This window comes from Myotis daubentonii, chromosome 1, assembly GCF_963259705.1.
Source record: "Myotis daubentonii chromosome 1, mMyoDau2.1, whole genome shotgun sequence".
NCBI lineage: Eukaryota > Metazoa > Chordata > Mammalia > Chiroptera > Vespertilionidae > Myotis > Myotis daubentonii.
Window position 1 is genome coordinate 48,417,392 of NC_081840.1, and position 13,655 is coordinate 48,431,046.

Sequence of the window (13,655 nt, forward strand, 5' to 3'; positions counted from 1 at the left end):
ACAGAATATCTGGTGATCTAAAATATTTAGCCCTGGCCGGTTTGGCTCAGTGTATAGAGCGTCGGCCTGTGGACTGAAGGGTCCCCGGTTTGATTCTGGTCAAGGGCACATGCCCGGGTTGTGGGCTTGATCCTCAGTAGGAGGCGTGTAGCAGGCAGCCAATCAATGATTCTCTCTCATCATTAATGTTTCTATCTCTCTCTCCCTCTCCCTTCCTTTCTGAAATCAATTAAAAATATATGTATATATAAGTTTAAAAATATTTAATGAATTTAAAAAGTCATTAATAAAAATTTTTTTAAGAGGAAAACTGGAAAAAGTGTCGATTTCAGCATCCATCAACTATGCATGTTTTGCAACCCATGGATATTCATGTTGAGTTGGCCAAGGCAATGGTGGAAAAAGACATTAGAATGGCCAGGTAATGTATGAGTTTCTTTTATACTGGAGGCCTGATGCACGAAAATTCGTGTAAGAGTAGGCCTTCCTTCCCCGGGCTGCCGGCACCGACTTCCCTCCGACACCTGGACCCGGGCTTCTCTCCTCTGGCCACCCACAGGCACCCGGGACCCGGGCTGGCTTCCCTCCAGCCCTGGCTTTGTCAGTAAGGACATCCGGAATGACATCTGGTCTAATTAGTATATTACCCTTTTATGATATAGATTATAAAATTAACAAGATGAAATATATCTGTATCAGTGTCTGGATTTTTAACTAAGAAAAGCTAGATTTCTGAAGAAGAGAAAAAATGATTATTTTATAGCAGAAATATATTTTTAAGAAAATATTTGTTTGATTTATATGTCACCTCTCTTTACTTTTTATATAAGTTGGTTATCCCTGTATTTGAATGGATCAAATCCAAGGTCCAATATTGATGAAATATAATCTTAAAAGAGTAAAGGTTCTTTTGATTATGAAACTATAAAAAATCTTGAGAAAAATCTAAGGAGATGAAAAATAAGAACTAAATTTAGAATTTAGATAATTATGAAATATACTAGAGGCCCGGTGCACAAAAATTTGTGCACTCGGGGGGGAGGGGAGGTCCCTCAGCCCGGCCTGTGCCCTCTCACAGTCTGGGACCCCTCGGGAGATAACGACCTGCTGGCTTAGGCCTGCTCCCGGGTGGCAGAGGGCAGGCCCAATCCCTAGGTGCAGCCCCTGGTCGGGCTCAGAGCAGGGCCGATTGGGGAGTTGGGGCGCCGCCCCCTGTCACACTCAAGGCAGGGTCGATGGGGAGGTTGTGGAGCAACCCCCTGTCACACACAGAGCAGGGCCAATATGGGGGTTGGGGCTCTGTACCCTGTCACGCACAGAGCAGGGCCCATCAGGGGGTTGGGGTGCTGCCCTCTATCACCCACAGAGCAGGGCAGATCAGGGGGTTGGGGCGCCGCCACTCTCACACTCAGGGCAGGGCTGATGGGGAGGTTATGGCTCTACCCCGTCACACACAGAGCAGGGCCCGTGGGGGGGGGGGAGCTCCCCCCTATCAGGCACAGAGCAGGGCTGATAGGGAGGTTGTGGCCCAGCCCCCTGTCACACACAGAGCCGCAGGGCAATCAGGGGGTTTGGGCGCTGCCCCCTGTCACGCTGATCCCGGTGCTGGGAGGCATATTACCCTTTTACTATATAGGGTAGAGGCCTGGTGCATGGGTGGGGCCGGCTGGTTTGCCCTGAAGGGTGTCCTGGATCAGGGTGGGGGTCCCCACTGGGGTGCCTGGACAGTCTGGGTGAGGGGCTGAGGACTGTTTTCAGGCTGGGGGTGACTGAAGCTCCCAACCGCTCCTTTTTTCCTTTTTTTTTTTTTTTTTTTTAATTCTGGGCCAGCTTTAGCTTGAGGCTTGGCTCCAGCTCTTAGGCCTCTGGCTGAAAGTAGGTTTCTGGCCTTTGCTTACAATGTTGCGAATCTGCTGGCTGAAGTTGGGCGTATTTGTTACAATGTTTCTTAAACTGCCGGCTCAGAGGCAGCGGCAGGCGGGGAACGTTGGTTTCCTCCATCACTGAGGCAACCAAGCCTCCTGTTCGCTTCAAGCTGCCTGGCTGCCGGCCGCCATCTTGGCTGACAGTTAATTTGCATATCTCACTGATTAGCCAATGAAAAGGGTATCGGTCGTACGCCAATTACCATGTTTCTGTTTTATTAGTGTAGATATGCTGTCTTCTTAAAAACAGTATTCTTATTGACATTCAGTAAACTGTATCTATTTAAAGTGTACAGTTCAGTAGGTTTTGACATGTAAAGCTATGAAACCATCACCACAGTCAAAATAATGAGCACATCCATCATCCCCCGGAGTCCTTGTGCCCCTTTGTATTTCCTCCTTCCTCCTTTCCTAACTTCCCTGGACAACATTGATCTGTTTCCTGACACTATAGATTTGTCAAAGTTGTCTAGGATTTTGTATAGATAGGGCCATACAGTTTCAACTTTTTTGCTTGGCTTCTTTCATTTAGCATAATTAATTAGAGATTCATTCATGTTGTGTGTATCAATAGTTCATTATCAGATGGATGTTAAACCAGCCTTGCATTATTGGATAAACCTCATTTGGTTATGATTATTCCTTTAAAATATTGTTAAATTTGGTTTGCTAAAATTTTGTTAGGACATTTTACGTCTTATTTGTAACTTTGACCCTACAGCGTAGTTTCTTCTCCAATCCTTTCCCCCTCCCTATTATAGAGAAACTGGACTTTAAAACCGTATTGTTGACTTGCATTTTTAGATTTAAAGTATCAGGAGGGCTTCCTTTGATGCATGTGAGAATTTCTGACCAGAAGATGAAAAATGTGCTATGTTTGATTAACAGTATACCCTTGCCACAGAAATCATCTGTACAGTCTCCTGAGAGACAGGTAAATGGATATAATAAAATGCTAAATCTCTTTACATTTGTATTTATGATGAGTTCTTTTTTAGCATTCTGTGAGCAGTTTTATTTTCAAATATTTTTTAGGGTCAGTTTCATTTATTTGGTGCAGTTGAGGTTTAATATTGTTGAATCTATACCGAACTGCATATGACATTGAATAAATAACAATTGTAGCCTAGTTTCACTACTGTTTTAGAGTGGTGGTAGAAAATCAGTTTTAGAGAATGAAGGGAGCAAAAATACATAAATAGAAGAAAAAACGTCTTTCAAATTTATGAAATATCTATAATAGTAAAAGCATAATATGCTAATTAGACTGGACAGCCAAATGACCTTCTGGATGACCTTCCAGATGAAGCCGGGGCTGTGAGGGCCAAGCCCCTTGCACGAATTTTGTGTATCAGGTCTCTAGTATTGTGATATATAGCAACTAATGACACATAATGATAAATAGACTCATCTACTAGAGTTGTACATTGTTCTGCCCTTATAATTGCAGGTAGTAGTCTTAATAATTGGTACTATTACTTTTTCAGTATTTCATTTTTGTATATTTAATCCTGCTAGATTAGTATATTAAGAAAACTTTTTATATTATTTGCTAGGTATCCTCAATTCCTGTTATTTCAGATAGGACAAAAGACCTACTTGGTACATCACTGTTGCTAGATGGAGTAGAATCAGGTAAGGAAAGTAATATGTTCTTTATTAAACCAAGTATATAGAGAGAACGTTTTCAGGAAATAAAGAATTTTGAAAGTATTATAGTAATTTGCTGGTTTTAGTTCTAGTTGTGCTACTAACCAACAGTGTGTTTTTGAGTCCCTTTTTTTAAAGCCCAAGTTTCTTCATTTGATTGAAAGGATTTTTGTGAATGAAAATGCTTAAGATTTTAAATAAGCTCCTTCCCCCCCCCCCCCACAATCACTACTCGATTCTTTTGTTTAGCTCTAGCCTAATTTATCTCTTTTAATTTTGAACTAAAATATAAGCTTCAAGAGGACAACGATCATGCCTGTCCTTGTCACTCTGGTGTCCTTAGTGACTGGTACAGACTGATGATGCATGATAGATGATACCCAGTACATATTTTATTGAATGTTGAATGAGTAGACCAAAGTGAAAAACATAGGCAGTTTGATTTTGTTTATACTTATTACTTGCTAGGTTGAGTCACTTTGTGAGATTTAGAAAAACATTGAAACTCTATTCTTACTCTGAATATGAAGAATATATCTAATAAATGAATTTTTGAGAGATTTAAATTTGAGTGTTTTATGCAGCCCTCAATGAACATTCTCTTAAGTCAAATGAATGTCTTCTTCCTTAGAGTCCGATGATGAGTATTTTGATGCTGAAGATGGAGACATACAGACTGGTAAAAGTATGAAAGGATCAGAACGAAAAAAAGTTGCAGAGGCTCCAAATGAGGAGCTTATTAATCTTCTACTAAAGTTTGAAATTAAAGAGGTATGCATATTTATTTTGTCTATAAACAAATACATTCTTATTATCACTATCCTTGTAAACTGTCCAATACTAGACCCAAACATTAAGTATATATAAAATGGGGTACTCTATTTTTCCCAGTGGCCCCCCACACACATACAGTTCCAAAAAAATGAATTTTTGTTGTAAAATCTGATATAAGAGTGATCTGTAGTATATCTGATGTATTCTGAAAAAGCTCAATACTCTTAATTAGGATTTCTTTTCTTTAGAAAATTTCTGTGACGTTTATTTAAATTTTTTCCCCTTTAATTCTCACCTGAGGATATGTTTTTTATTGATTTGAGAGGGAGGAAACGGCGAGGGTTGGGGGAAGAGAGAGAGAGAGAAACATTGATGTCCGAGAGAAACATGGATCGGTTGCCTTCTCTACTCGCCCCAGCTGAACCAGGGCCAGAGTAATCCTTTTAAACTGGAAGTCAGATTATGTCACTGCTCACCTACTGGCTTCCCATATCACTCAGAGCAAAGGGCTTAGTCCTTCCTACGACCTACAAGGGCTTTCATGGAATTCTTTTCACTCTACTCCAGCTATATTTCATTCATTCCTGCAGTAAGTATTTATCCAGTGGCATCATGTACCAGGCATTGTTTTAGGTACTGGAGCTAAAGTAGTGAGCAAAGTTCTTGTCTCATATTGCTTACACTTGTCTTTTAGTCTCTCTTACTTACACCAAAACACATTCTTTGTGCTTACTGTTTCCTTTGCCTGGAATACTCTTCCTGCATAACATATTTACTCAAATGCCATCATATTGGAAAGGTCTGACCCCCCCCAATACAAGATAGCAAGCTTTGCCAAAACTGGTTTGGCTCAGTGGTAGAGCGTCGGCCTGCGGACTGAAGGGTTCCGGGTTCGATTCCGGTCAGGGGCATGTGCCTGGGTTGCGGGCATATCCCCGGTGGGAGATGTGCAGGAGGCAGCTGATCGATGTTTCTCTCTCATCGATGTTTCTAGCTCTCTGTCTCTCTCCCTTCCTCTCTGTAAAAAATCAATAAAATATATTTAAAAAAAAAAAAAAAAGATAGCAAGCTTCGTTTTCCTCCACTCTCCCTAGAATGTAAGCTTCATGAAGACAAGAACCTTGTCTGTCCAGGTCATTTCAATGTTTTTAGTGGCTGGCACAACTTCATACATGGTAGATGATGGCCAATAAATATTTTATTAACTGTTGAATGAATGAACTAAAGTGATAAATAATCAGAATCCTTTAAGGAAAAAATAGTAGTACTGTTTGAAATATTTTTCCCAATTTGACTTTTTTGTGTGCCATTTTGAAGTTTTAAATGTTTCTGTAGTGCAATTTATTGAATTTTGTGTTTATATCCTAGTTATAGTGTATGTATAGAAAATTATTCTCCATTGCAAAAAATACCCATGATTTTATATTTTATGACATCAATGCTGTCATTTAAATCATCGATACATCTCAAATTTATTTTTGTATGTCAGTTCTGTATTGAATAATTTTACTATAGATTCTGTTTTTCAGGTGACATTCTTCCTGGTTTTTCTTATGTTTAACACTGCTAATAATATTGATTTTTGCTTTCTTTCAGCATTTATAGTGTTTCAGTTATTATTGCTGCCTCATAGGTTATCCCAAAATGTAGTAGCTCAAAACAGCTATTTTATTTTGCTTATAGTTTTGTGGTTTAGGAATTCTGGAAGGGTACAGCTTAGTAATTTTTGTGTATAGTCTTTCGCACGCTTATAGTAAGATTTGACTGATGTTATAGTGACCTGACGTGTCAGAGGGGCTCAGACGTGGCTCACTGATAGGCTGGCCATTGATACTGGCTGCTGGCTAGGAGCTCACCTAGGACTGCTGACTGAAATACCTACCTACTCATTGACTCCTGCACATGGCAAGAGTAGTTGAACTTTTTGCATGGCAACTAGCTTCCCTCAGGATGAACATTCACAGAGGAAGTTTTATAGCCTTTTTTGACATTGGAAGTCATTATAGTATTACTTCCTCTGTACTCTATGATGAAGGCAAATAACAAGCCTGTCCAAATGTAAAGGGACAAAGACTCTCCACCTCTTGTGGAGTGTCAAAGAACTTGAATGTTTTAAAAATTGCCACATATATATTTTATTTTTCATCTGGTAAATAACTTGAATAATAGTGTAATAGTGAATTTCCAGAATAAATTTGAATAGTAGTATAATAGTGAACATCCTTTTGCTCCTTTTTATATTAGTGAGAATGTTTCTTATATCACTAAACGTGATTTCTTTTTTGAGATACAGGTTTAAGAAAATCATATTACGGAATAATCCATACATTCCATTTTTACTAAATTTAAAAATATAAATCAATAATGTATATAAAATTTCATCATAATTTCATATAGATATAGTTATAATTCTCAATAATACAATTTAGATGATAATTTCCAATCATAGTAAATAAGTAATGGTAGTAGACAAGTGTGAGCAAAATTTTTATGCTTCTCATGATCATATGTGCAAAGAAGGCTTTTGTTTTTTTAATTTTTTTTTAGTATGATTCAGACTACTTAACCTTTCATTGATTCTTTTAGGTGATTTTGGAATTTACCAAACAACAGAAAGAAGAAGATACAATTCTAGTATTTAATATTACTCAGTTAGGAACAGAGGCTACAGTGAGAACATTTGATTTAACTGCAGTATCTTACCTAAAGAAAATCAGTTTGGATTACCATGAAATTCAAGGTAATAGACATAAAAATGGAAACAATAGCTAATAATAAATATAAAACCACTTTTCTGTGTCTGAAATACTTTCATTTATATAACAATGTTTATAATAAAAAATAGCACTGTTCTAAACATTTTTCAAATAATAACCCATTTAATTTTTATAAGAATGCTATGAGAAAGGCAGTGTTACAGTCTTGAGGTTGCATATGAGGAAACTAAAGCAAATGTTGTTTATGTAATTCATCCAAGGTCATTCATCCTAGTTATTGGCTGAACCCTTGAAATCTTGCCATTGGGTCTGGATTCTTAACTACTATGATCTACTACCTCGTAGAGTTCATATAAATCTCCTGTATATGGGAGTATTATTTCCATTTTACAAACAAAGGAAGGTTAAATAGTTGACTTACTCAAGTTCATGTATGTTTTGAATGGCCAAACCTAAAATATATTTCTGGGTTTATAATATTGAAGTCCTTGTTCTTTCTATTGAATTAGGGAAGCAGCACCACATTATAAAAATAAAAATGGTGGAATGTAAAATTCTTTCAGAAGAGCTTATAGTTTATTTATTTAAGTGTACATCTTGTGTGCTCATGAGATATATAAGGAATGGAAGAATGGGTGAATCCACTTTAATTAAAATTACCTAATATTTTAGTCAAATAAAATACCTACTTTTAATTTTTTTTCAAAAATGGTTGAAACTAAAATCTCAGTTTACGGGAAAAAGGGTTATATATTAGTAAGTTTCTGTAAGCACTGTTAAGATGGAATTTATATTACTATTTTAAGGGAAACAAATACAAATAATAAATTTGCTAGGCTAGTTTTTCCTTTAAGGAAAGTTAATTCAAGGGAAAATTCTGAAATGTCTCAGAAACAGGAGTTATAGAACTATAAATAATACTTCTCCCTCCACAGCTTCTTGAGGCACTTCTTTGGTACATCTACTTAAGGATATAGAAGACATATGGTAGTACCTGTTGTTTTAAAATTCCAAGAAATTTAACGTTTCCATTCCAATAAAAGAAATATTTTTCTATGTAAGCCTTCTCTTGGTCTAAACAAAGAAAAACTATTTACATCATTTAATAAGAATGAAATATTTGTTCAAAGAATTTTAGAGTTCAACAGCATATTACATATATTTCTAGTGCAACCTCCTTGTTATATAGTTGAGAAAACTGAAGTTAAATAGCTTTTGATAAAGGAGATGAACTAGAATTCACATTTTCTGATTCTTACAACTATAGTCTTTCTACTGCCTTACAAATGCATATATGGCCTCAAAATATCGAGAGAAATTTTTTTTTAACACAGGTATAAAATCAAAGAAAATAAATATGCATGTTTTTTTTTTAATCTTAGTTGGATGAGAAAGGTAGGGTAAGGATTTGGATTAATTTATTTCTTCACCAGTGATAACTTTAGCATTTAATAACCATGTAAATATGGGCAGATAGTCTTTTAAAACTTAATTTTTAAAAATATATTTCTTTATTGATTTCAGAGAGGAAGAGTGAAGGAGAGAGAGATAGAAACATTAATGATGAGAGAGAATCATTGATCGGCTGCCTCCAACACCCCCCCCACTGGGGATTGAGCTGCAACCCAGGCTTGTGCCCTTGGCCGGAATCGAACCTGGGACCCTTCAGTCCGCAGGCTGACGCTCTGTCCACTGAGCCAAGCCGGCTAGGGCAAAACTTAATTTTTTTTAAAAAAGAATAAGACATCTAGAAAATTCTAAACTTAAAAGAGCAATTTATTTGAAACACTTTTTCTTTTTCTTTAATCTAGGATCCAAAAGAAAGCCACTTCACTTGATTAGCTCTTCTGACAAACCTGGATTAGATCTTTTAAAAGTGGAGTATATTAAGGTACGGGCCATATCATGTTTAGATATTTATTGTATACCTCAAACTATCCCCTGAAAGGAAAAATATGACAATAGGTTACTACAGGCTCTGCATGTGTATCATAGGTTTTAATCATAGGGATATCTACTGTTTCTCTTTTCATTCCTACACCTTCTTTCTTTTTCACTTAAGTACAGGACTAGACTAGGATTTTTATAAAGCCATCAAACATCTTGTCCCCAAAGATGGAAACCTGGGTTGAAGTAGGTCCTACTCCTAATTTCTAGGGTATGTTCACCTACCTATATTCATTGCATATATAGGTTACATTTGTCTGAATATTCTACATGAAGAGGTATAAAGTCAAATTGAATTGGGTTCAGTAGAGAACTGCCAGAATTAAGGACTCAAAAATTTACTATATGAGGAATGCTGAAGGAACTAATGGTATTTAGCTTTACTTAAGACTAGAGGCTCGATGCACGAAATTCGTGCAAGAATAGGCCTTCCTTCCCCGGCTGCTGGCACCAGCTTCCCTCTGGCACCCGGGACCCAGGCTTCCCTCCCAGCCCCAGCTTCATCTGAAGGTTGTCCAGAAGGACATCTGGTCTAATAAGCATACTATGCTTTTATTATTATAGATTAGTTGATTTGTTTAATCATTCAACACTATTGAATGTCTTTATGTGTTAGGTCCTGTTAGGTACTTGGGTTACAGAGATGAAGACTATTAGGGAGATAGATAAAAAACAATGAAAACATAATGTGGTGATTCTCTAATAAAGAAGAGCACAGAGCATTATGGGAACAGGCAGGCAGGAAAACTGCCTCACATAAGGTAAACCTTCTCACATAAGGTAAAACTTTGAATTTACTATGTATATTTCCAAGGAGTAGAGGTTGAACCAATGAGATATATTTCTATTCAGTGTAAAGACCTCACGAAATCAAAGTTTTCTAAAGATTGAATTTGTAAGAAAATGAGGTTTTCTCACTGGAGGTATCATAAAATAGACTTGGCAAAGACTTTATACAGGAATTCAAGCATTAGGTGATAGATGGGCTAGATGACCTTTAAACCTTCCAACGTCCACAGTTTATAATTCTGATTCCTAGCTGCATTTTCCACAAGTGAATGTTTGAAGAGGACAAATTTGCATGATTATAATAAATTATTTCGATGTAACTTTAAAATGACAAGAATATTAAATATATAGTGTAATAAAATACAATTATAACTATAAATAAACTAGAGATCATATATAAGTGATTTACTTACTTTGGTCTTATTTTCTTTAGAACTCTTGTTTGTTTGTTTTTTTTAGGCTGATAAGAATGGACCTAGTTTTCAAACTACTTTTGAAAAAACTGAACAAACAGTTAAGGTAAGAAATTCTATTAAAAGAATATAGCCTGTCTGAAAATAACCTACTCTGGAAGTCTCCTGGTATCCTTGAAGGAATATTGACTGGGTAATTTGATGAAATAATCAAGAGCCAATAAAAATTATAAACCAAACTCATAGATACCATGCTCTGTGTTTATGAGCAATAAAGCTATTGTTTGGACTTATTATATCACATCCTAATCTACATATATAAAAGCCTACTATCCAAATTGTCCCCTTGGGAGTTCGACCTGGAGACTGGGAGTTTGATTGCTTGCTATCATGTGTGCTGACCACCAGGGAGCATCACAGAATGAAGGAAGGTCCCGGCCAGCAGCCGGTAGCCAGGGAAGGAAGGATCCAGCCGGCCAGCTGGAAGGCTCCAATTGGCCCTCATCGCCGGCCAGGCCTAAGGACCCTACCCATGCACTAATTTCGTGCACCAGGCGTCTAGTTATTTATAAAGAAGGGAGAGCTATCGATGGGAAACTTTGATTTATAAAGAACAGTTTTAAATATATCAAATAACTGTTGTTTAATACAGGGTTGAGAAAGTTATGTGAATTACAAGGAGAGATGTTGAGTACTTCTTGGAGCCTTACTAAGATAGTTGTATAAATAGAGATTTATACAACTTACCTGTTTATATAATAAATAGTATTTTGGTATTTTGCACCTTTCTGAGAGTTGTCTTGGAGGTGTGGATTACTAATGTAATTAAGAACAGGCAAAATGTAGTTGTGGGTTACATTATAAAGAAAATGAAAGAAATGTGTTTTAGATTACACTTTTGAGAGATATGATATCTGTTGATTATTGTTAAACTTTATTATTTTTTAAAAAATATATTTTATTGATTTTTTACAGAGAGGAAAGGAGAGAGATAGAGAGTAAGAAACATTGATGAGAGAGAAATATCGATCAGCTGCCTCCTGCACACCCCCTACTGGGGATGTGCCCGCAACCAAGGTACATGTCCTTGACCGGAATCGAACCTGAGACCTTTCAGTCCGCAGGCCGATGCTCTATCCACTGAGACAAACCAGTTACAGCTAAACTTTATTTTTATAATTTTTATACGCATTTTTTTTTGAAGCAGTGCAAAGAAATTCTTTATATAAATAAAAATTTAAAAAAGTTTTTAAATTTTCTATTAGAAAACCACATATTCTTGAAAGCAATTTGCATTGCCCTCTTAGCTTTCTGGGGTCATTGTTTCAAAAAAATCTAATGTTTTTCTTCTTTATGTTATATATTCTTTGTTTCTTTTTAAATGATAGGACCATCATTTTGGTTTCTGAAGATCATTTAGTGACCGAGAGCTCAGTTAAAATTTTACTTTTAAAAAACATTTTTTAAAAATTGATTTCAGAGAGGATGGGAGAAGTGGAGAGAGATTGAAACATCAATGATGAGAGAGAATCATTGATCGGCTACCTCCTGCATGCCATCCCTGCTAGAGATCTAGCCCACAACCAGTCATGTGCCCTGACTGGGAATCTAACCATGACCTCCTGCTTTATAGGTTGGCACTCAACCACTGAACCATGTAGGCCAGGCTGTAATTGTACTTTTTACATTTAAATCTCAGGGATGTCACATTTGAAGTAATTTCTTGACTTTTAGAGTTTCATATTCTAACTTACCTGTTTATATAATAAACTAGAGGCCTGGTGCACGAATTTGTGCACAGGTGGGGCCCCTCTGGGTAGCCTATGGGGATCAGGCTGAAACCCATAGTCCAATGCCACCTGCAGGTCCTACCTGCCACTCCCACTCATCCCGGCCCCACTGCGCCTGCCGCGGGCTTGCACCCAATCAGTCTCGATTGGAAGAGGCTTGCACAGCTACAGCAGCGCTTGCCAGCCATGAGCCCTGCGTCTGGTGCCCTCCCGAGGGGAGTGGCCTGTGGGATCGGACTGAAACTGGCTCTCTGACATCCCCTGAGTGGTCCCGGATTGCAAGAGGGTGCAGGCCAGGCTGAGGGACCCTACCAGTGCATAATCGGGCTGGTGAGGGACTGCAGGAGGGCTCCAGGGTGTGTCCAGGCCATCTCGCTCAGTCCCAATTGGCCAGACCCCAGCAGCAGGCTAAACTACTGGTCGGAGCATCTGCCGCCTGGTGGTCAGTGCACGTCATAGTGAGCAGTTGAGTGGCCTTAGCATATCATTAGCATATTACCCTTTGATTGGTTGAACAGTCCACCAGTCACTGGACACTTAGCATATTAGGCTTTTATCATATAGGATAGTCAATTGCAGATCCCAGAACCCATATATATGTTGAATATTGGGATGGCCATGACAAGCAGATTATATACTCTGTGATAATTATGCTACTAAAGTAGATTAGGTTACTTTGATACTCAAATGAACCACCGAGGTAAGTTAAGTGTAATTTACTCTCATTATATTCCTATTTCAGGAGTGTGTTAGGAATCTTCCTTCCAAGTTGTGAAAGGCACAATGCAAGCCTAGCTAGGAGCCTTTTGGTTTCATCTTGGAGACCACTGGTATAATTGGCCTGGGAAACTAATTTTCCTCTTTTAAACATCTCTAGGTGGCTTTTTCATCTTTAAACCTGTTGCTGCAAACACAAGCTCTTCTCTCTTCTATTAATTACCTGACGACCATTATTCCATCAGATGGCCAAAAGATGGGTGATGCCAAGGAAGTACAAATTTCAACTGAAAAGCAACAAAAAAATTCAGCTCTGCAGAAAGGTATGAAAACAGCTTGTTTGTTTTTTGTCAGTAAGGGTTTTAGAATTCTAGAGCTAAATGGAGAATTTTAAGGGACCTTCTAGTGCAGTCATTTACAGGCCATTTTCTTCATTTTTGTTCTTTTCTTCAAACTAAATCTTTCATGGGTACCTTATATGTAAACCAAATATAATTAATATTTTTGTTTTTAAAAAATGTCTGTTTTTCTTATTTTGGTGGTGGTGGTGGATGATTTTTGGTGGGTTATAAAGGAAAACGACTTATATTTACACTGAGCTTTTCATACGCTGTTAGTGGCTCCTGAAGGGGCTCAATAGAGGGTTAGCTTTCCCTTCCATTTTACAAATGAGGAAATTAAGATCCAGAGACATGAGGTCAGGGATATAGGGGTAGCAGTTAATTAGTTAGGAGCCTAAATTTTGGATCAGAGAGAATTCAGTTCAAATCCTGACTGCTACTTAAACTTTTACTGAACTTCTCTGAGTTTCAATGTCCTTATCTTATTTAAATTTTTTCCTTGCTTTTAAATGATAAAAGTAGCACATTACATTATTAGAAATGAAAATTCTACAGAATATATAAAGCAAAAGAAGTATTTTTAATTTTTAAG

The 13,655-nt window shown here is 37.5% G+C and overlaps 1 protein-coding gene across 3 annotated transcripts in view; it reads left to right on the forward strand.

The window, feature by feature from the left end:
* VPS13C (vacuolar protein sorting 13 homolog C) overlaps nucleotides 1-13,655 on the forward strand; it is a 196,589-nt gene that overhangs the window by 73,385 nt on the left and 109,549 nt on the right. For all 3 annotated transcript variants that reach the window (XM_059699561.1, XM_059699560.1, XM_059699559.1), the window contains 8 exons: nucleotides 304-421; nucleotides 2,730-2,859; nucleotides 3,482-3,560; nucleotides 4,207-4,346; nucleotides 6,936-7,089; nucleotides 8,878-8,957; nucleotides 10,262-10,321; nucleotides 12,883-13,045. In XM_059699561.1, coding sequence (XP_059555544.1) covers nucleotides 304-421; nucleotides 2,730-2,859; nucleotides 3,482-3,560; nucleotides 4,207-4,346; nucleotides 6,936-7,089; nucleotides 8,878-8,957; nucleotides 10,262-10,321; nucleotides 12,883-13,045 — 924 coding nt within the window. The remainder of the gene's footprint in view (nucleotides 1-303; nucleotides 422-2,729; nucleotides 2,860-3,481; nucleotides 3,561-4,206; nucleotides 4,347-6,935; nucleotides 7,090-8,877; nucleotides 8,958-10,261; nucleotides 10,322-12,882; nucleotides 13,046-13,655) is intronic.